The sequence below is a fragment of the Theropithecus gelada genome, chromosome X (assembly GCF_003255815.1).
Source record: "Theropithecus gelada isolate Dixy chromosome X, Tgel_1.0, whole genome shotgun sequence".
Lineage (NCBI taxonomy): Eukaryota > Metazoa > Chordata > Mammalia > Primates > Cercopithecidae > Theropithecus > Theropithecus gelada.
Window position 1 is genome coordinate 83438181 of NC_037689.1, and position 24630 is coordinate 83462810.

Here is a 24630-nt window from a genome sequence, read left to right on the forward strand (position 1 = left end):
TCGTAAGGTGAAAATGCAGTTAATGCTGGCAAAATGGCAGGCATCTACAACTTATGATGGTTTGACTTAATGATATTTTGATTTTATAATGATGTAAAGGCAATATACATTTAGTAGAAACCATAACCCCATCACTAGCTGTGAGGAGCTCCCAGACTTACGATGTGGTTACATCCTGAAAAACCCGTGGTAAAGTCAAAAAATCATAAGACAGAGACCACCTGTATACATACATGTATAAATTTAGATTGTTTGTTCATTTTGTTTGAATCTTCTGTATCCAAACTCGTATTTTGTGTGCTTACTCTATCACTTACTGAGATGAGGTGCTGGAATGTCCCTTTATGGTTTGAATTGATCTATTTGTTTAATTTTATCATTTTTGCTTTATATATTTTAGGCCATACTATTTATACATACAAAATTGGTACTGTAATATATTTGTTTGTTGAAGTTTTATTGTTATGAAGTGATTTTTATATCTAGTATTATTTTCTGCCTTAAAGTCATTTTTGTCTGATATTAATATATCCACACTTTGGTTAATATTTTCCAGATAGATCTTCTCTAATCCCTTTACTTTGAACTTTTGATATATTTATATTTTAGGTGTGCCACTTCTAAAGAACATGTAGTTACATAGTTTTAATCCAGTCTGACCATTTTTGTTTTTTAACTAGGGCATTTTGTGTTTATACATTTAATACAATATTGGTATATTTGAGTTTAAATCTATAACTTCATGCTTTCTATTTGTTGTTTCTTTTTTCTATTTCTTTTTTCTTTTTTCTTTTTTTTTTTTTTTTTTTTTGAGACAGAATCTCACTCTATGCCCAGGCTGGAGTGCAGTGGTACAATCTCTGCTCACTGCAACCTCCACCTCCCATGTTCAAGTGATTCTCATGCCTCAGCCTCCCAAGTATCTGGGATCACAGATGTGTGCCACCACACCCAGCTAATTTTTATATTTTTAGTAGAGATGGGGTTTCACCATGTTGGCCAGGCTGGTCTCAAACTCCTGATCTCAGCGGATCCGCCCGCCTGAGCCTCCCAAACTATTGGGATTACAGGCATGAACCACCATGCCTGGCTTCTATTTGTCGTTTCTATCCTGTTTCTTTTTCTCTCCTCACTTGCCTTCTTTGGGATCAATGTTTCTAAATAATAGACTTTACTTGTTACAGCAGTTTTAGGTTTACAGAAAAATTGAGTAGGAAACAGAGAGAGTTTTCATATACTCCCTCACCATTCTTCACATACTCAGTTTCCCCTGTCGTTAACATCTCGCACTAGTGTGCTATATATGTTACAATTGATAAGCCAATATCGATATGTTATTTTTAACTAAAGTCCATATTTTACATTATAGTTTAGTCTTTGTGTTGTACATCATATGTGGTTTGATGAATGTATAAAAACGTGTCTACCATTATAATACCATACAGAGTAGTTCAACCTCCGGTGGTTCACCTATTCATCCCTTCCTCCCTCTCACTGAACTAGTGTCAACCACTGATCTTTTTACTGTCTCCATAGTTTTGCCTTTTCCAGAATGTCACATAATTGGAATCGCGCAGTATGTAGCCTTTTCAAATAGGTTTCTTTCACTTAGCAATATGCATTTAAGATTCCTTCATGTCCTTTTATGGGTTTGTAGGTCATTTTTTTAGTGCTGAATAATATTCCACTATCTGGATATATTAGTTTATACACTCGCCTATGGAAGAACATCTTGGTTGCTTCCAAATTTTGGCAGTTATGAATAAAGCTACTATAAATATCTTTATGTAGATTTTTGTGTAGACATAAAGTTTTGACACATTTGAATAAATACCAAAGGTGCAACTGCTGGATTGTATGGCAAGAGTATGTTTAGTTTTGTGGGAAACTGCCAAACTGTCTTCCAAGTTGGCTATACCATTTTTCATTCCCACCAGTGATGAATGAGAGTTCCTGTTGCACCGCATCCTTGCCAGCATTATATGTTGTTAAAGTGTTTTGAATTTTAGTTACTCTAATAGATGTGTGGTGGTATCTCATTGCTGTTTTAATTTGCAAAACCCTAATGACGTAAGATGTTAAGCATCTTTTCATATACTTATTTGCCATCTGTATATTTTATTTAGTGAAGTGTTTCTTCATGTCTTTTGCCCATTTTATACTTGGGTTGTTTGTTTTCTTATTGTTGAGTTTGAAGAATTCTTCATACGTATTGAATACCAGTCCTTTATTAGATATGTGTTTTGCAAGTATTGTTTCCCAATATGTGGCTTTTATCATTATTCTCTTAATGATGTCTTTCACAGACCAGTTTTTAATTTTAATGAAGTTTAATTTACCAGTTTTTTCTTTCATAGATATGGTTTTGGTGTTGTGTCTAAAAAGTCATTGCCAAACCCAAGTTCACCTAAAATTTCTGTTATCTTCTAAGAGTTTTATAGTTTGGGGTTTTATATTTAGGTTATAATCCATTTTCAGTTAATTTTTGTGAGAGGTTTATGGTCTATGTCTAGATCTACTTTTTCACATGTGGATGTCTAGTTGTTCCAGCACCATTTGTTAAAAATACTGTTTTCGGGTTTTTTTTTCATTCCAGTCTTCCCCTTCTACTAGTGTGAAAATTACTTACTGCTTCTAATCTTTTAGTGGCTATCCTAGAAAGTATAGAATCCTTTCTTAACTGTCTTCCATGTTTGTAATCGCTCTGTGCTACACTTTGGCTATTTTATTCTGTTTTATCTTTCAGCCCACTAATTTTCTCTTCACCTGTTTCTAATCTGCTGCTAAACCTGTCTATTATGTTTTAATTTGGGTAATTGGGTTTCTCATTTCAAAAAGCTTCTTTGTTTCAAATCCCCAAGGTCACATTTTATGGTCTCTGTTTCCTACTACTAACTTCACTGATACGCAAAGTATTTAATAACTTGTATGGCACAGGCAATAATGAGACAGAATGGATACCATCTAGAAACAACCACTATAACTGCATTAATTTGTACCACTGTATATCAACCCACATACATATATTTTGAGCATACATTGTATTTCTTTAGACTTTGAAAGCATAGATGTTTTATAACCAGTTTTTCATAATTCTAGTATCTGCATCTTGAGGGTCTGCTTCTGCTATCTCTTGTTTTTGCTGTTTATGGTACCTTGTTTATGAGTGTGCTTTGCTATTTTTGTAACGTGTACAACTCATGGTTCTTGAAAAATTGTTTATGGAATTATTTTGAAGGCTAAGATAAGGTGCTTTCCCCCAGAGAAGAATTTACATTTGCCTCTGTAGATGTTTGAGAACTATCTAAACTAAATTCTCAGCTTTAGGTCTTTTAGCTTCCTGTATAATGTAGTTTGGGTCAGTGAATACATGAGTCTCCTAGTATTACACCTCATGGATTGTTTCCCTGCACCCCATTGTGCTGCCTTCTATCCAGCACTAAGGTAATTTTATTTGCAGTTAGTTTTCTAGGAATGTGGGTAGGAGTGGGTTTACTTTTGGCTTGTCCCTAGTCTAGGAGTGTGATCCCTTGGAACTTGATGTCTGTTCCCCTGACCTAGTGATGTCCCTCAAAACGGAAGTTAACCAAATTTGGTTACATTTGCAAATGCTTACCAGATAAAAGTGACTTTACTTTTCTGTTTACCTCTCTGAGACCTCAGTTTTCCTTAGATTTTGCCTTGGTAATTCTTTTACTATCTTTTACTTGGTAGTTCTTTTACTATTCTTTTACTTGGTAATATTTTACTATCTTTTACTGTAAATTCATTTACAGTTGTTCTTTTATTCTTTCTGGAAAAAATTAATATATCATCCAACATTTTTGGCTGTTTTCAGCAGGAGGGTTGGTCTGACATATGTAACTTACTCTATTTCCAGAAGTATAACTCACTGTTACATTAGCATTCTAGAAGAGCAGTTCTGCAAATATTTTCTTAGATTCATATATTTTCATTATGAATATCCCTCAGCCATTTTGACTACCTTAATGATATTGGTAAAATATGGTAAATCCTTCCTTACAGATTTTATTAAAAGGACCCAATGTTTTTCTTTTCAGGCCAAAGAGGCAGTGGCAGAAGCTGAACGACATGATCCTAGAAACGTTTTCACTCAATTTTATATATTCAAGATTGCAGTCATAGAGGGCAACTCTGAAAGAGGTATAAATTTTATTTGTAACTTATATTTGGCTCTTAACACAAATAATAAGTAATCCTCTTCAACCACAATGGGAAAAGAACATTGTTTTTAAGACAATAGAATTGAATATACGTTCTGTATATGTAAAGATGTATGTGTAAAGATGATACAATAATGCAAAAAGAAACTGTGGAAGGTTATATAAAAGTAAAAGAACAGTGGTTACCTATTGAGGGAATAGGAACTGGGCAAACACCAGATAAGAATTGGGGGAAAGTCTTATCACTATGTACTTTTTTATACTTTTATTTAAACCAACCTATTCAAAAATTAAATTTAAAAAGCTGTGTGTGGGTGAGGTTATACTAAAGATCCATATCAGTTAAGAATTGTCTTCAAAAAATGAAAGTTGGGGTACCTTTTGATTGTTTTCACTTATTTGGAAGGTGATTGGTGAGAGATTTGGCCTTGAAATGGAGTTTCTGTCCATAGAGTGGACAGTGTTGGAATTTCACACATGACCCTCATCCCATTAATGTTGAGGCCTTTCCATTAAGTTAAGCATAGTTTCCTAGCTGGTGTGTCTGCATAGGCACATATATGTTGAATTGGTTATAGATATGCCTTTGCTCAGATATTAATGCCTTCAGCCCTCAGGTAGCTGAACTAATCCTGAAGGAGTCTGAGCTCCAGACTGGTTGCCATTTGTTTGGCAGAAGTTAAGAAGCTTAAATTAATGGATCCAAACAAAATGTATACGAATCCAATTAAGCAACTGTTTATGGACACCTACTAGGTGCAAGGGACTCTATTATTCACTCCATAAGAAAAAATATCATTTATTTTACATTAAAAAATAAATGTTCCAAAATAGTAAAGTATACCTGTATAATAATTAAGGAATAGTAAATTAGACGTTAATATTGCTGTCATGTTCATCATCAAAGTTTTCATTAGAGACTTTTAGGCATTTGTTTTACTTGATATACTATGTTTAAGGATAAAATAATTTGAAGCTTTTTGCCAGTAAAAATGGCAAAAATATTAGTAAATTTCCTGTTAAATCTTTTGTTTTAACATTATTTTTTAAAAATTATTTTACTTTTTAAATACAACATCAGATCAACCCTTTTATTTCTTCTTCAGTTGTCTGTGACCATTTTTTAAAAGTCATGTATATTGAAGACACATGTAATAAATTTATTCTTGCTAGTGTATGGTCGTATGAGGTTTATATAGGTTAAAAATTATGAGTTGTGATAAGTGCATACAGTCATGTAAGTACCACCACAATGTAGAAAAAAAATACCTCAGGCCCCTTTACTGTTACTCCTTCTCACCACTTTCAGCCCTGGAAATCAGTGATCTCTTCTATCTCTAGTTTTGTCTTTTCCAGAATGTCATATAAATGAAATCATATAGTATGAATCTTTTTGAGCTTCTTTCACTTAGCTTAATGCATTTGAAACTCACCCATATTGTGTTTATCCACAGTTTGTTCTTTTTTATTGCTATGTGGCATTCCATAGTATGGAAATACCACAGTATGGAAAAATTCATTCACCAGTTGAAGGATATTTGAATGGTTTTGGGGGTTATTTTTTCACCTCTGAGACAAGTTCAAAGTTTTCAGTTTTGACAATTGTGAATAAAGGTGCTATAAAACATCTCTTTACATTTTTTTGTGTGATAATAATATTGTTTTTTTGAGATGGGGTCTCGCTCTGTCACCCAGGCTGGAGTGCAGTGGCGTGATCTCAGCTCATTGCAATCTCCACCTCCCAGGTTCAAGCGATTCTCCTGCCTCCGCCTCCTGAGTAGCTGGCACTACAGGTGTGCACCACCACGCTCAGTTAATTTGATGATATTTTACTTCTGTAGGGTAAATATCTAGGAGTGGGATTGTGGACTTACATGGTAAATATATGTTTAACTTTATTAGAAACTGCAAAACTGTTTTCTAAAGCAATTATACAATTTCACATGTGAACCAGCTATGGCTAAGAGTTCTAGCTGATCTGCATCCTCATCAGCACTTGAAATTGTCCACTTAAAAAAGTTTAGCCATTCTGGGAGATTATTAAAAAGTCAAGAAACAACAGATGCTGGTGAGGCTGTAGAGAAATAGGAATGCTTTTACACTGTTGGTGGGAATGTAAATTGTTCAATCATTGTGGAAGACAGCATGGTGATTCTTCAAGGATTTAAAACCAGAAATACTATTTGACCCAGCAATCCCATTACTGGGTATATACTCAAAGGAATATAAATCATTCTATTATAAAGATACATGCACACGTATGTTCATTGCAGCACTATTCACAATAGCAAAGACATAGAACCAACCCAAATGCCCATCAATGATAGATTGGATAAAGAAAATGTGGTACATACACACCATGGAATACTATGCAGCCATGAAAAGGAATAAGATCATGTCTTTTGCAGGGACATGGATGAAGCTGGAAGCCATCAACCTCAGCAAACTAATGCAGGAACCGAAAACCAAACACCACATGTTCTCACTTATAAGTGGGAGATGAACAATGAGAGCACATGGACACAGGAAGGGGAACAACACACAGTGGGGCCTGTTGGGGGTGGGGAGGGGAGGGAGAACATCAGGACAAATAGTTAATGCATATGGGGCTTAAAACCTAGGTGATGGGTTGACAGGTGCAGCAAACCACCATGGCACATGTATGCCTATGTAATAAAACTGCACTTTCTGCACATGTATCCTAGAACTTAAAAAAATAAAAAAGAACAAAAATTTAGCTATTCTGCGGCCGGGCGCGGTGGCTCAAGCCTGTAATCCCAGCACTTTGGGAGGCCGAGGCGGGCGGATCACGAGGTCAGGAGATCGAGACCATCCTGGCTAACATGGTGAAACCCCGTCTCTACTAAAAATACAAAAAACTAGCCGGGCGTGGTGGCGGGCGCCTGTAGTCCCAGCTACTCGGAGGCTGAGGCAGGAGAATGGCCTGAACCTGGGAGGCGGAGCTTGCAGTGAGCCGAGATCGCGCCACTGCACTCCAGCCTGGGTGACACAGCGCGAGACTCCGTCTCAAAAAAAAAAAAAAAAAAAATTTAGCTATTCTGATAGTGGGTAGTAGTGTTTTGCTGTGGCATTAGCATTTCCCTAATGTTTAATATTTTATATCCAAGTATCTTTTTTGGTGGAGTGTTTGTACAAATCTTTTTCCCAGTTTAAGATAGGGTACTTTGTTTTATTATTATTGATTTTTGTCAGTTCTTTATATATTCTGGATACAAGTTGTCTTTTTTAAAAACTTATTTTTTAATTGGCAAATAAAAATTATATATATTGATCATGAACAACATGGTGTTTTAAAGATACGTATACATTGTGGAATGGCTAAATCAAGCTAATTAACATATACATTACCTCATATCCTTTTTTTTGTTTTTTGTTTTTTTTTTTGAGGCAAGATCTTACTCTGTCACCCAAGTGGAAGTGCAATGGAATGATCACGGCTCATTGCAGCCTTGACCTCCAAGGCTCAAGTGATCCTCCACCTCATCTTTTTTTGTTTTCTGTACAGATGGAGTCTCACTATGTTGCCCAGGCTGGCCTCAAACTCCTGGGCTCAAGCAATCCTCCTGCTTCAGCCTCCCAAAGTGCTAGGATTACAGGCGTGAGCCATCACACCCAACCCTACCTCACATACTTAGCATTTTTTTGTGGTGAGAACACTTAAACTCTCAGTGATTTTTAAGAATAGAATACATTGTTATGATCTATAGTCACCATGTTGTACAATAGATCTCTTGAACTTGTTCCTTCTACTCAACTGAAATTCTGTATTCTTTCACCATCTCCCTAATCTCCCTGATGCCTTAGTCCCTGGTAACCACCATTCTACTTTGCTTCTATGACCATTCTACTCTGCTTCTATGAGGTCAGCTTTTTTAGATTTCACATATGAGATCATGTGGTATTTATTTTTTTTGTGCCTGGCTTATTTCACTTAATATAATGTCTTCAAGGTCCATACTTTTTTTTCATAAATGACAGGATTTCTTCCTTTTATTGAGGCTGAATAGTATTCCATTGTGTATATATACACACCACATTTTCTTTATACGTTTTCTACTGATGAAGAGTTAAGTTGATTCCATAGCGTGGCTATTGTGAATAATGCTGCAGTGAATATGGGAGTGTAGATATCTCTTTGACATATGGATTTCACTTTTTTTTTGGATATTCTACCATGTAGTGGGACTGTTGGATCATATGGTAGTTCTATTTTAATTTTTTGAGGAACCTCCATACTGCTTTCCATGATGGCTATACTAATTTACATTCCCACCTACAATATGCAAGGGTTCCCTATTCTCCACATCCTTGCCAACACTTGTTGTCTTTTGTCTTTTTTATCACAGCCATTCTAGCAGATTTGGGGTGATGTTATCATTGTGGTTTTAATTTGCATTTCTCTGTTGATTAGTAATGTTAGACATTTTTTCATATACTTGTGGACCACTTGCTCATCTCCTTTTGAGAAATGTCTATTCAGGTCATTTACCCATTTTAAAATCAGGTTATTGTTTCCTTCCTATTGAATTGTTTGAGTTTCATATATTTTTGGATGTTAACCCCTTCGCAAATGCCTGGTTTGTAAATATATTCTCCCATTCCATACATTGTGTCTTCACTTTGTTGACAGTTTCTTTTGCTGTGTAGAAGCTTTTTAGTTTGATGTAATCCCATGTGTCTACTTTCGCGTTTACCAATGTCATGGAGCTTTTCCCCTATGTTTTCTTCTAGTAGTTCTACCGTTTCATGTCTTATGTTTAAATCTTTAATCTATTTTTAATAGCTTTTTCATATATTGTGAGAAAAGGGTCAAATTTTATTATTCTGCATGTGGGTATCCAGTTTTACCAACACTATTTGTTGAAGAAACTGTCCTTTTCATATTGTGTGTTCTTGACACCTTTATTGAAAACCAATTGACTGTAAATGTGCAGATTTATTTCTGGGCTCTCTATTTCCTTCCATTGGCCTATGTATCTGTTTTTTGGCCAATACCATGCTGTTTTGATTAGTATAACTTTGTAGTTTATTTTGACTTCAGGTAGTATGATGCCTTCAGCTATGTTATTTTTGCTCAAGATTGCTTTAGCTAGTCAGAGTCTTTTTGCTTCCATGGAAACTTCAGTATTTTTTTTTATTAATTTCTGGGAAAAATGTCATTGGAATTTTAATAGGGATTGCATTGAATCTGTAGATTGCCTTGGGTAGTATGGACATTTAACGATATTTTTCCAATCTGTGAACATGGGATATCTTTCCATTTCTTTGTGTTTTCTTCACTTTCTTTCATCAGTGTTTTATAGTTTTTAGTGTACATGTCTTTCACTTCAACATTAAATTTGCTTCCAAATATTTTTGTAGCTATTGTAAATGGAATCATGTTCTTGATATTTTTTTCAGATAGTTTGTTGTTAGTATGTAGAAATGCTACTACTTTGTGTATGTTGATTTTCTATCTTGCTACTTAATTGAATTCACTTATTGGTTCTAAATTTTTTTTCATTGCATCTGTAAGGCTTTCTATATATAAGATCATGTTATTTACAAGCAGACAATTTAACATCTTCCTTTCCAACTTAGATGCGTTGTATTTTTCTCATGCCTAATTACTCTGACTAGGGCTTCCAGTAGTATGTTGAATAGAAGTAGTGAGAGTGGGCATCCATGTCTTCTTCCTTATTTTAGAGGAAATGCTCCCAACTTTTCACCACTGAGTATGATGTTATTTGTCCATTGGTCATATATGACCTTTATTCTGTTGAGGTACATTCCTTATGTACCTAATTTGTTGAATTTTTTTAAATCATGAAATGATGTTGAATTTTGTGAAATGATTTACATTTTTTGGAAGAATTTGGGGAGGATTGGTATTAGTTCTTTAAACGTTTGGTAAGAGCAGTGATGCCATCAGAACCTGAGCTTTTCTTACATAGAAGCTTTTTTGTTATTCATTTAATCTCTTTATTCATTATTTGTTCACATTTTTCTATTTGATGATTTAGTCTGGGTTTTATATGTCTAGGAATGTATCTCTTTCTTCTAGATTATCCAATTTCTTGGTGTATAATTGTTCATAGTAGTCTCATGATTTTTTATATTTCTGTGGTATCAGCTGTAACATCTTCTCTTTCATTCCTTGTTTTATTTGTGCCTTATCTTTTTTCTTAGTCTAAATAAAAGTTTGTCAATTTTATTTATTTATTTTTTAATTTTATTATTATTATTATTATTATTTTGTTTTTTGAGACAGTCACTCTGTCCCCCAGGCTGGAATGCAGTGGTGCCATCTCAGCTCACTGCAACCTCCACCTCCCGGGTTCAAGCAGTTCTCCTGCCTCAGCCTCCTGAGTAGCTGGGACTACAGGTACATGCCACCATGCCTGGCTAATTTTTGCATTTTTAATAGAGATGGAGTTTCACTACATTGGCCAGGCTGGTCTCAAAATTCTGACCTCAAGTGATCCCCCACCTCAGCCTCCCAAAGTGCTGGGATTACAGGCATGAACCACCATACCTGGTGATTTTGTTTATCTTTTCAAAAAAACTAACTGTTAGTTTCTAGTAGGACAAGTCTGGGTGGCAATGAACTCCCTCAGCTTTTGTTTGTCTGGTAAGCCTTTCTCTCTCCTTCATTTCTGAAGGATAGCTTTACTGGGTAAAGTATTAATTGGCAGGGTTTTTTCTCTTCAGCACTTTGAATATATCTTCCCACTCTTTTATGGCCTATGTTTCTGCTGTGAAGAGCACTGCTAGCTTTATTGGAACTCCTTTATATGTGATATGCTGCTTTCCTATTGCTACTTTCAGGATCCTCTCTTTTATGTTGATTTTTGACAGTATAATATGTCTTGGTGTTGTCTTGTTTGGATTGAATTTTATTGGATACCTATGACCTTCCTGTACCTGTATATTTATCTTTCCCCAGGTTTGGAAAGTTTTCTGTTGCTATTGATTGAAATGTGTTTTCCAGCCCTTCATATCTCTCTTCTCCTTCTTGAACTCCTATAATTCAGATATTTGCCCTTTTGTTGCTGTCACCATACTGTCTTCCACAATGGTTGAAGTACTAATTTACATTCCCACCAACATTGTAAAAGCATTCCTTTTTCTCCACACACAACCTTGCCAGCATCTGTTGTTTTTTGACTGTTTAATAGTAGTCATTCTGACTGGCGTGAAATGGTATCTCATTGTGGTTTTGATTTGCATTTCCCTAATTATCAGTGATGTTGAGCTTTTTTTCATGTTTGTTGGCCACGTGTATGTCTTCTTTTGAGAAGTGTCTGTTCATGTCCTTTGTCCACTTTTTAGTGGGTTTCCTTTTTTTTTTTTTTTTTTTTTTTTTTTTTGAGATGGAGTCTTGCTCTGTCGCCCAGGCTGGAGTGCAGTGGCATGGTCTTGGCTCACTGCAACCTCTGCCTCCTGGATTTACGCCATTCTCCTGCCTCAGCCTCCTGAGTAACTGGAACTTATAGGTGCCTGCCACCACATTCAGCTAATTTTTTGTATTTTTAGTAGAGATGGGGTTTCACCGTGTTAGCCAGGATGGTCTCAATCTCCTGACCTCGTGATCCGCCTGCCTCGGCCTCCCAAAGTGCTGGGATTACAGGTGTGAGCTACCACGCCCAGCCTTCTTTTTTTTCTTAATTTGCTTAAGTTCCTTGTAGATGCTGGATATTAGGCTTTTGTCAGATGGATAGATTGTAAAAATTTTCTCCCATTCTATAGTTTATTTGTTCATTCTGATGATGGTTTCTTCTGCTGTGCAACAGCTCTTTAGTCTGGGAAGGCACTTTATTGGCCTATCAAGGAACTATGGGTAGGCTGTTTTGCATGGTTCACAGGTGGGCTGACTCCTGGAGTCTTTTGGCAGCCTGGCCTTGTTCATAGATTAGCAGCCGGGTGGGCCTGGATGCCTAGGTCCACGGGGTTGGATCTGGAGCCTGTATCTACTGAGGTGGACTTCCTGATTGGGTCTGAAGGATTGGGTTTGGAGCCTGTATCCAGTGGGGCTGGCCTGAAGTTTAGGTCCCCATTGGCTGACCAAACACTAAAGTGGGCCTTGAGCCTGAATCTGCAAGAGCCAGCCAGGTACTGGAATGGCCCTTGTGCCTGGGTCCCCTGGGTTAGGCCTGGAGCCTGAGTCTGTAGGGGTTGGCCTGGCACTGGGGTGGGCCTCCAGCCTGAGGACTAGGGCAGGCCTCAGTCCTAGGTCAATGGGTGCTGGCCTGGAACCTCGGTTTGTAGGAGTGGTTTTGGAGCCTCAGTCCATGGGGGCTAGCCTGGCACCTGGGTCTACTGGGGTGGTCCTAGACCCTTGGCCTACTGCAGCAGGCCTGAACCCTGGGTCTACTGGAGCTTTGGGCCACTGAGACAGTCCTAGAGCCTGGAGCTGGCCTGGTTTTGGGGCAGATGTGGAGCCTCGGGCCATAAGGACTGGCCTGAAACCTGGGATTGTGGGTACTAAATTGCTACTTGGAGACACACTGGCTGGCCTAGAGTGTGAGGCTGTGGGGATCTGCCTGGGGCGGGGTCTGTGGGGTTCAACCTGGAGGATGGGTGTGTGTGTGCTAGCCTGGAGGCTAGGTCTGTGAGATCTGACCTGGGTCCTGGAGCTGCGGGAGCTGTCCTGGAACCTGGCTGCATAGGGGAAGTGCTGAAGCCTTGATCCATGGGGAACAGCCCAGGACCCTTGGTCTGCTGGAGCAGACTTGGACCCTGGCTCCACTGGAGTGTGGAGTGACACAAGCAGGCGTGAAGACTGTGTTCATGAGTGCCAGCTTCGTACCTGTGGCCAGTGGTACAGACCTGGTATTGGGGCAGGCCTGCAGCCTGGGCTGTGTGGGCTGACCTAGCTCTGAGGTGGTCTGAAAACCTGGAGTATGCCTGGATCCTGGGGACTGCAGGGGCTGGCCTGGCACTGAGTAGGCCTGGGTCCTATATCTACAAGGACCAGCCTAGAGGCTGAGTCCATGGGTGCTGACCTGATGACTAGGGCTGTGGGGCTGGCCTAGTGCTGAGGCAGACCTGAAGCCTGGGGCTATGGGGGATCCAGCTTCCTACTGGCAGCAATCTGGTGCCTGGAACTACTGATGTCAGCCTCGTCCTAGGGATGGAGGCTGCGACTAAAGCCTGAGTCTGTTAGGACTGCTATGGCACTGGGACAGGTCCAAAGCCTGGGGATAATGGGTCTGGTCCAGCACTGGGGCCAGTCTGGAGCCTGAATCTGCTGGGGTTGGCCTGGTGATGTGGCAGTCCTAGAGACCAAGTCCTTCGGGCAGGTCTGGAGCTGGGTCTGCAGGATATGACCTGGAGTCCGGGGCCATGGGAGCCTGCCCAGTGATGAGTTTTACTGCCGCCAGCCCATTGTTGTGGTCTGAGGTAAATTCCAGTACTCACTTTCCTCTTCTTCCCCTAAGTGGAGGGTATCTGTCTTCATGCTTTATGGCCTGGGGTTGGGGGAGGGGTGACATGGGTATTAAAAAGCTGCTGTTTCTACACTCTTCAATGCATCTTTTCTATTTCTGTGCCACAGCCAGCTGCTGAAATCTCTCACCTAGTTTCCTTAGCTCTTGTGGAGGTATTTCCACGTGTGGATAGTTGTTCAAATTGATGTTCTTGTGGGGAATGAGCGCTGGAAAGTCCTATTCCACCATCTTGTTGATGTTTAGTGGACACAAGCTCTTTATCAGACATGTATTTTGCAGATTTTTTCTTTTTGTTAACACCATCTTTCATGAACAGAAGTTTTAAATTTTGACATAGTCCTATTTATTTTTCTTCTTTTATGAATTGTGCTTTTGCCATTGTATTTGAGAAATCTTTACCTAGTGCAAGGTGACAGAAAATATCTCATGTTTTCTTCAAGAAATTTTACAATTTTAGGTTTACATTTATGTCTATGAACCATTTTTAGTTAATTTTTGCATTTGGCTCAAGGTATGGATTGAATTTTTTTTTTTTTTTTTTTTTTGCACACGACTATCCAATTGTTCCAGCATCATTTGTTTAACAAACTATTCTTTCTCGATTAAATTGCCTTTGTGCCTTTATCAGAAATTAGTTGTCATATATGTGTGGATCTCTTTCTGGACTCTATTCCATTCCATTCTTCTATTCATCCATCCTTACACTATTCCCATACTGTCTTTATTAGTGTAACTATGTAATAAATTTGAAGTCAACTTTAATAGATCCATCCTTACACTATTCCCATACTGTCTTTATTAGTGTAACTATGTAATAAATTTGAAGTCAACTTTAATAGATCTATCCTTACACTATTCCCATACTGTTTTTATTAGTGTAGCTATGTAATAAATTTGAACTCCAACTTTGTTCTCTTTTCTAATTGTTTTGGATAGCCAAAACAATTCCAAGGCCTTTGTATATCCATATGAATTTTGGAATCATTATTTTAAGTTTTGCATAAATGAATTTTGATTGGGATTACATTGAATCTATAGATCAGCTTTGGGGATAACTGACATCTTGATGACGTTGCTGAGTCTTCCAAACCATGAGTAACTTACATACCTCCATTTATTTAGGTCTTTAATTTCTCTCAGCAATGTTTTCTACTTTTCATTGTACCTGTCTTGTGCATCTTTTGTCAGATTTATCCCTAAGTACACTATATTTTATGCTATCTTAAATGGCATTTTTAAAAAATTTTGGTTTCTGATTGCTTATTGGTGATATGTAGAAATACAAATTATTTCTTGTATATTGATCTTATATCCTACAACTTTGGTAAACTCACTTCTTAGTTGCAGTACAGTACCTTCCCTGTAGATTCCATCAGATTTGATTTTATTTTTGTTTTGTTTTGTTTGTTTGTTTTTGAGACCTGTTCTGTTTCGAGACCTGTTCTGTCGCCCAGGCTGGAGTGCGGTGGCGCGATCTCGGCTCACTGGAATCTCCACCTCCTGGGTTCAAGTGATTCTTGTACCTCAGCCTCCCAAGAAACTGGGATTACAGGCATGCACCACCACGCCTGGCTAATTTTTGTATTTTTAGTAGAAATGGGGTTTCACCACGTTGGCCAGGCTGGTCTCGAACTCCTGGCCTCAAGGAACCCTCCCACCTCGGCCTCCCAAAGTGCTGGGATTGCAGGCATGAGCTACTGCACCAGCCCCATCAGATTTTCTAAATAGACAATAATGTTGCCTGTGGGTAAAGATAATTTCACTTCTTTTTCAATCTGGGTGCAATTTATATTTTTCTTGCTTTGTTGCTCTTGTTAGATTCTCCAGTAAAATTTGAATAAAACTGATGAGAATGGACATCCTTATCTTTTTCCTGATTTTAGGGGGAAAGCATTGAGTCTTCCACCAGTAAATATGTTAGCTGTAGGTTTTTCACAGATATCCTTTATCAGGTTGAGGGAGTTCCATTTGGTGGTGGGAGGGGTAAGGAATGGATGTTGAATTTGGTTGTATGGTTTTCTGTATCTGTTGAAATGATCAATTTTTTAAAAATTTGTTAATATAGTCAGTTATATTAATTGATTTTCAAATGTTAAACCAATGCTGTATTTCTGGAACAAGCCCCACTTGATCATGATGTACACTCCTTTTTATATAATTTGATTTGCTAATGGTTTGTTTAGAATATGTGTATCTATGTTCATGAATGAAAATGGTCTGTAGTTTTATATTCCTGTAATGATTTTTGTTTTGCTATCAGAGTAATACTGACTTCATAGGATGAATTGGGAAGTATATTCTCCTTTTCAGTTTTCTGAAAGAGTTTGTGTTGAATTGATATTATTTCTTCCTCAAATGTTTTTGGTAGATTTCACCAGTGAAGCCATCTGGGACTGGAGTTTTCTTTATGGAAAGGTTTTTAATTATACATTAAATGTATTTAATAGATACAGGGCTATTCAAGCTATCTATTATTTATTGATTTAGCTTTGGTGGTTTGTGTCTTTCAAAAATTTGTTTCATCTAAGTTGTTGAAATTATGGGCCTAAAGTTGTTCATAATATCCCCCATATTATCCTTTTAACATATGTAAAACTTACAGTGGTGTCACCTTTCTTATTCCTGATATTTGAAATTTATGTCTTCTGTATTTTTCTTCCTGGTCAGTGTAACTAGAGGATCAATCAATGCAGAAGGTCAATTTTATTGATCTTCTCAAAGAACCCAGCTTTTGGTTTTACTAATTTTTCTCTATCAGTTTTTTGTTGTTGGTGGTGGTGGTGGTTTTGTTTTTTTTTTATAGAGTCTCAAAAAAAACAAACACAACTCACTACAGCCTTGGCCTCCCAGGCTCAGTTTATCCTCCTGCCTCATCCTCCCGAGTAGCTGGGACCACAGGTGCATGCCACTACACCTAGCTCATTTTTACATTTTTTTTGTAGAGAGAGGGTCTCACCATGTTGCCCAGGCTGGTCTCAAACTCCAGGGCTCAAACGATTCTCCTACCTTGGCCTCTATTGTTTTTATCTGATTTCTATTTAACTTATTTACATTCTTATCTTTATCATATCCTTTCTTCTGCTTTCTTTGAGTTCCGTTTGCTCTTCTTTTTCCTATTCCCAAAAGTGAACACTGAGGTCATTGATTTAAGACCTTTATTCTGGTCTATCTGGACAGTTAATGCTACAAATTATCATCTAATTACTGCTTTAGTGACGATACACAAATTTTGATATGTGATGTTTTCATTTTAATTCAGTTCAAAATACTTTCCAATTTAACTTTTGATTCCTTTTTAAACTTGTGGATTAGTTAGATGTGTTACTTATTTTCCAAATATTTGCAGATTTTCCAGAGAACATTCTTTTGTTGATTTTTAATTTCATTTCATTGTAGTCAAAGATTATACTTTGTATGACTTTAATCCTTTTAAATATATTGAGACTTGTTCTAGGGCCCAGAATATCGTTTTTCTTGGTAAATATTTCATGTGCGCTTGAGAGGAATGTACATTTTGCTGGTGTCGGGTTGAGTGTTATAAATGTTAGTCACATCAAGTTGATTTAGTGTTAAGTGTACTGAATCCTTGCTGATTTTCTGTGCTATCAGTTATTGAGAGAGGATATTGAAATCTTTGACTGTAACTGTGGATTTGTTCATTTCTTCTTGCAGTTCTACCAGCTTTTGCTTCTTATATTTTGAAATTTTATTGGGTGCATAAGCATCTAGAGTTATGTCCTCATGATAAACTGATTCCTTTATTGTCTTGAAATAACCTTTTACTGCCAATAATATTCTTTGCTCTGAAATTCACTTTATCTGATATTAATATAGCCACTCCAACTTTCTTTTGATTACCTTCACTTTAGTGTATATTATCCCATCCTCTTCTTTCAATCAATTTTGTTTTTATATTTCAAGTGTATTTCTTGTGGGGGCATATATTTAAAAGTTGTGTTTTGTTTTGTTTTCAGTCTTACTGTCTCTGCCTTTTAATTGGTCATTTGGTCATTTATATTTAGCATAGTTATTGATACACTTAGATTTAAATTTAGCATCTTATTAATTATCTTCTGTTTGTCCCATTTGTTCTTTTTCCTTTTTTCTGGTTTATTTTGGATTAATTTAATTTTTATGATTACATTTATCTCTCTTTTTGCTTATTAATTTGAACAAATATTTATTTGTCTATAGTACACACATTTAACTTGTCGTATTCCACCTTTAAGAATATAATGGAATACAACACACAGCTACTCAATTTTTTATTTTATTCTGTATTATATTTCAAATTATGGATGTACCAAAGTGTGTTTAGCCCATTCATTATGATGGAATTTAGGCTGATTTCATATTTTACTCTTACAAACAATGCTGGATGAACATCTTTATGTATATTTGTTTAATTTTGCAAATATATCCATAAGATAAATTCACAGAAGTGCAGTTGCCCAATTGGGCATTTTTCTGGTGTTCGAGTCCTCCTTGAAAGTTTAGCAACTCACATTACTTTAAGAATACTAATATTTTAAAGATATTAATGTTCTTAAAATAAGTTCCAAATTCATTGTGGCATAATTAACCATAGATATGTAATTTCTTTGATTAGAGTATATCATTTTTTAATTGTTTTCTTGTTTTTCAGCTTTGCAGGCAATAATTACTTTAGAGAATGTATTAACAGATGAAGAGTCCGAAGATAATGATCTAGTTGCAGAGAGAGGTTCACCTACCATGCTTCTAAGTTTAGCTGCCCAGTTTGCTCTAGAGGTAATTCATATGTATTCATCTACTCGATTTTTATCCCTTTTCCTTTTTGAAAGACAATTAATAGAATCATTATTAGTTAGACACAGGAGAGACCTTTACCATTTGTTTTGCCTCATACTTTCAGGCCAGACTTGGTTGCAGAACTGCTTTATTTCTTCTCATTTCGCTATAATGCAGACTAAAGTAAATGAAACAGTGAGGTAACAGAGTTGTGCTCAAAACAACATAAAAATAAACATAGCAAAACATTAATTTTTAAAAGAAACTCCAAATTCAAAATGCCATACCATGTCAATAAATAGCTATCTATATAGAAACTTATCTTCCTCATCAATTTAAACAAAATGGTTTAAATTTCTGTGAATCCTTTGAGTTCATAACCACAAAACAATGTTAGTTTAGAAGTAATAAATAATTGTATCCCTGTTTGTTACTTACAGAATTCTGGTTTTATTAATATATTGAATTAGGAAAAGCATAGTAGCATCTGTGGAGCTCTTAGACTAGGTTTGAATACTGGCTCTGCCATTTAATATGTGCTTAACTTCTTCAAGTCTTAATTTCATCTTTTGCAAAATAAAGATAATACCTACCTCCAGGATTGTTACGAAGATTGATTAAGATGGCTGAAAATGTAATTTATAAACTGTTAAGTTTATCTTCTTTTTAAAACTACTTTAAATAGGAAAACCATCTTCCTGATCAGAACTACAGTTCCATAATTCTTCCAGCAGCTCTCTTCGGCTTTCTACATCAAATGTATATTTATAAACCTTCCTTTAAAAAGATAATTGCCTTTGGGTTTCCTCTCTTTCATCTTCTTCCCCATTCTTCACAAATACATTCCATATCTGCATCTGCCAAATACTTTTCTTCCTTCAGGAGTTCTATTACCCTACTCATTGACATCAAAATACGTATCATTCAAACTGTATTTAGCAACTACTTTGGGCAAGATATTGGGCTAGATGCTAGAAATATGTTCCTCCAGGATCTCACAAGTCAATTTGAACAGACAAGCCATGCATTAGGAAAGTAAGTTTACAGAATATAGAATTCTATGTAAGTATATAGAATAAAGACCAAATAGCTAATGTATATGTTAAAAGTTACCAAAATTCAGAGTAGGAAGAGAGCACTGAGAACCAGAATTGATTTGGGAAGTCTCTACAGTGGAAGGAAACCTTAAGTTGGGTTTTGGAAAGGGTGGCATTTACATAAGTAAGAATGTTTTTTAAAGGAAGGGATGGTATAAACAAGACATGGAGAAAGGAATGTAATTGGCTTGAGAGACACAGTGTTTGGTTAAAGTGATGGAGGGCTTATGTTTCCACCATTCCAGATGTTTTACCTGATGTAATAGTGGCTTTTTTTTTTTTTTTTTTTTGGACAAAGTCTCGCTCTGTCACCCAGGCTGGAGTGCAGTGGCGTAATCTCAGCTCACTGTAGCCTCTGCCCCCCAGGGTCAAGCGATTTTTGTGCCTCAGCCTCCCAAGTAACTGGGATTACAGGTGTGCGCCAGCCACACCTGGCTGATTTTTGTATTTTTAGTAGAGGCAAGGTTTCACCATGTTGCCCAGGCTGGTCTGGAACTCCTGGCCTTAAGTGATCTGCCCACCTCAGCCTCCCAAAGTGCTGGGATTACAGGTGTGAGCCACTGCGCCCGCCATGACTTTTATTATTATGTTGATACTATAGGGGAGGAGTATGAGATAATGTAGAAGAAGTAGCTGTGACAAGATTATATATACATTTTATTCTCTAAACAATAAGAAAATATTGATGGTAATTTGTGTAAAAGTAGTGCTTTAGGAAAATAATTTGGGTTGTGCATGGGGAAATGAATGGGGAGAAATTATACGTAGGACAGAATGGGAGACGGTGATAATAATCCAGTTTTAAAATAATGAGAGTCTAGACAAGGGAGTGAGAGTGGGGTATGAAGCAGGCAAAACAGTGCTTTCTCTTCTTTTAAAATAAGCTACCTTATCTTTAAATCCCTTTACAAAATTCATTCCCCCACCTCCCAAGAGAAAATGTGGATATTCTAGGTTCTGAAAACTGAAGCAGTCAGGAAGAGAACTTCCACAGATTCCTACTACCACCTCTACTCGCACACCAGCAATCACACCACATAGTCTGTCTTCTCAACTGCCACCATAGATGAGCTATCATGTTCCTTCCTAAAGCCAGTCTCTAAGCTTACACACTTGTTTCTATCACCTCTTGCCTTTTTCTCACTCACTTTGTCAACTTTTTATTCTCTTACTGGTTTATTCCCATCAGCATATGAACATGCTCATTTATCCCATATCAAACAAACAAAAAGGAAGAAAACCTCTTGACCTTCCTTCTCTCACCAACTACTCCCCAATTTCTCTTCTTCCCTTTGTAGTTAAACTCCTCTAAAGATTTGTCTATATTTACTGTCTCCAATTCTCTCTTGAGCTTACTCTAATCAGGCGTTTGCACCACCACTCTAACAAAACTGCTTTTGTCAAGGTCACCAATGACCTCTTTATTGTAAATTGCAGTGGTTAATTCTCAGTCCTCATTGTATTTGACCTGTCAGCAACATTCAATGCAGTTGATCACTCTTTCCTCCCTGAAACACAGTCGGCTTCCAGGACACCACATTATCCTTATTTTTATCCTACCTCGTGAGTCACTCTTTCTTTCTCCTTTGCTAGTTCCTCTTTTCTTCTCAACCATTCTCAGTCTCAAATTCTGAGCTCAGGAGAGGAGGTATTAGGGAGTTGAGAAGAAGGGATAAGGTATTAACTATTCATCCAGGAAAGTAAGAAAGTGAATGACTACGGAAGTGTGATATGCTTGCCAGTAGCACTAAGGCTATTTGATGAAGTTTTAAAATAAAACAAGTAGTTGTATGTATTTTTTTTCTGGCCACATTCAGCTGAATGGATGTAAGCACCAAAATCAGTAGAAAGTTGGACTTAATCAAAGTTGGGGTTTTGCCAGATGAATACAATAAAGCAAAAGAAGGGCAGGAAAATCAAGGAACAAGGGAGTGGTTATAATTAGTCTCCATGGAATTTAAACTGGGTATGCAGTAGAACATCAAGGAGATGAGGGACAGTGAAAAACTGGCGGCATCAGTGGGTTGGGGGTCTTACTGCAGTTGAAGGATTGCTGGAGTCAGGATAATAGAGGTATCAAGTTGGAAAGGTAAGAGACGGTAGACAGAAAGTAGAATATGTGAAAGTAAGAACTGGGGTGGAGAACTAGGGGGAGGGAGGGAGACACCTAGGGCACAAAACTTAAGGAGGAACCTATTCTCTGGGTGGTACAAGTAAAGGCTTGGTACTTGTACAACACTGAGAGCCTCCTTAAATTTTTCACCCTAGGTGCTTCACTCACCTCACCTGCCCCACCCTAGTCCTAGCCCTGACTGAGAGTATGAAATGATTGCAATTGTTAGTAATGGCAGAGTCTAGTGAATGACTGTGGGAGTGAACGGCTACGGTAATTGTTAGAGTAAAATTTCAGGAACCAGGAAACTAGAATATTGGGAGGATCCTCTACCTATATATTGAAAATGCCTAAAATATGCCGCGCGTGGTGGCTCACGCCTGTAATCCCAGCACTTTGGGAGGCCGAGGTGGGTGGATCACCTGAGGTCAGGAGTTTGAGACCAGCCTCGCCAACATGGTGAAACCCCATCACTAAAAAAACTACAAAAATTAGAAGAAAATGCCAAAAATTAAGACAGGAGCAGTTTTGGGAAAATATAACTGAGCAATAAGTAAGTCACCAAAAAATGAGAAGAAATGACCTGGGAGCTAGTAGGCCACAGCAACAATGAAGGGTAAAGGGTGATATAGTCTGGTTATAGGAAATCAAAGTTGAGGATTTTAGGGAATAGAATGGGAGAATAATTTTAAAATGGCAATGAAGAGCAAGAAAGACACCTACTCCATCTCCAGGCCTATGGGTAAGCTAGTGAGAGCAAAAACAGCCACCACTTAAGAGGGCTTCAGTGGAAGCAGCATCCTTGGCAGAAACCTAGATTTCCATTAGAGCAAGAATGTGGAGGAAACTTCTAGGGAAGAGGTTGCTGGTAGAGGAGATTTTGCTGAGAGTGGACTGAATTTCAGAGAGCATAGTGGAATGGTTGGAGGACTGGGGGAGAGATAGAAAAAGAGGACAGAAGAGGGGATATATGGAGACTTTTGAGAATAGAGTGCTGGAAATGAGGGTGACCTGACAATCTGGGTTTCTTTTGTTTACTGCTAATAAGTGGGGGATAAAGAGCACAATAAGATTAGTCCTAGTAGACTAAGGGTAGTATTGGCAAGTATTGAGTGTTTGTGAATAGGGAGGATTCAGTTTCTGGGGCTAATACAAATGTGTTCTGTTTTTGTCAGTGAATTGTATCTTCATTCTACTATCTTGCAGTAGCTTTTTTGAGAATGCAAAAGGAACATGTTTAGATATTTGTCTTATCTTTAATGAACAGGAATATAGACAACATTTTTCAGTATCACTTTGAGATGTAATTTAACATATTATATTTGTTCTTTTTAGAATGGACAACAAATTGTGGCAGAAAAAGCTTTGGAATATTTAGCTCAACATTCAGAAGACCAGGAACAAGTTCTTACAGCTGTAAAGTAAGTAACCTACATCCTGTGGAAGAGAAAGTATTTCCTCTGCTCATCTTGCTCTTGGTCAATATAGTTTGCCAAAATCATGCTGTTGAGATCAAGGAAACTTTTGCATAAAATAGCGAAGCAGAGGAGGGTGAGGTTGGGACTTGATAAGTACTTAATGGTATGACTGAGAAAATGCCACTGTGAGAAATGAGAAACCAGCAGGATTCTAGAGTGGTTCTCCTGTTGGTCAGTTACACTTGAGGCCACATTTCCAAAAGGGAAATGGAGTCACATAAATAAAAGAGTCAGAGGAGTCTTGAGATACTTTCATCCCTTCAGTAAGGTAAATATTTAAAAATCATTCAGGACAGATAGTATTTTTTAAAGCTTTTTAGGTTTTAAAACTTTACCAACTACCTTATTTTGTCAGTTTGCCATTATGCTACCAGATCCCTTCAAAGAATAGTGATCCCAGTTTGAGACCCAAAGGCCAGTTCCAGTTCCTTTACAGAAAGAAAAATATAAAGACTGATTTACCATACCTGATGTTCTAGCCGGTGTTTTTGAGCAATGATATAAACTGTGGAACCATTTAAGAATTTGTTATAAGCAACGCTTTTGTTTTAAAATTCTTTTATTAAATTCCTCTTTCAAAAGGATAAAATTGGTATGTTTTCATTGCAACTGTTAAAACAATTATATATATATATATATATATATATATATATATAAAATAAAATTAATCTCCCCTTTGCCCTCTCTTTTCTCACTTCTCCCTCCCAGAGTAATCAAGGTTAGTAACTTGGTATGTATTCATTCACACATTTCTTCCTAAGAATCACTTCCAATATTACTCTGTCATACAGGTGTTTGCTTCGTGTTGTTCTTCCAAAAATTGCTGAAATGCCGGAATCTGAAGATAAGTGAGTTATTCCAACAAAAATGATGTATTCTCCATTAGACAAATTATAGTAACTTACAATATAAATCGTATATTAAAAGATACTTCGTGTAGTGGGTAAGATCAATACAGGTTTTGGGGCCAGTCTTCTTGGGTTCATATCCTGGCTCTACTACTTATCAGATGTGTAACCTTGAGCGAGTTTCTTAACGTCTCTGGCCTTCAGTTTCCCCATCCATAAAGTGGGAAAAATAATAATACCTATGTCATTGGGTTGCTGTGATGACTCAGTGAGTTAAAACATCTAAAAGGCAAAAGACTTATGTGATCTGCAGAGAAACCAGAGTATAAGTTAATACATGTAAAACATTTAGAGTGTCAGGAACTTAATAAGCCCTCAATAATATTATCTATGATAGAATTATGATATTGCATCTGTTCCCCCTTTCTTACAGATGACTCAAATATAGACATATCTTTTACTTTCCCACAGAACATACAACCTGGATGGCTTGTTGGTTATGATTCTCTATCAGGTCATCTGAGAGTATTCAAATGTATTTCTGTGCACAATATCTTTGGAATAAGATATTAAAACGTAACAATTCATTGAAGACTTTGGTCACCAATTTTTCATTCACAAAACTCACTACCTCCTGATTATTTGAAAGAAAACTCTACTCAGAGTGTTGATTAGGGATAACTTTCAGAGA

The 24630-nt window shown here is 37.2% G+C and overlaps 1 protein-coding gene across 2 annotated transcripts in view; it reads left to right on the plus strand.

The window, feature by feature from the left end:
* The window catches only part of TEX11 (testis expressed 11), a 330215-nt gene that overhangs the window by 225454 nt on the left and 80131 nt on the right, over positions 1–24630 (plus strand). For both annotated transcript variants that reach the window (XM_025372487.1, XM_025372486.1), the window contains 4 exons: positions 4062–4164; positions 18279–18403; positions 22949–23034; positions 23883–23939. In XM_025372487.1, coding sequence (XP_025228272.1) covers positions 4062–4164; positions 18279–18403; positions 22949–23034; positions 23883–23939 — 371 coding nt within the window. The remainder of the gene's footprint in view (positions 1–4061; positions 4165–18278; positions 18404–22948; positions 23035–23882; positions 23940–24630) is intronic.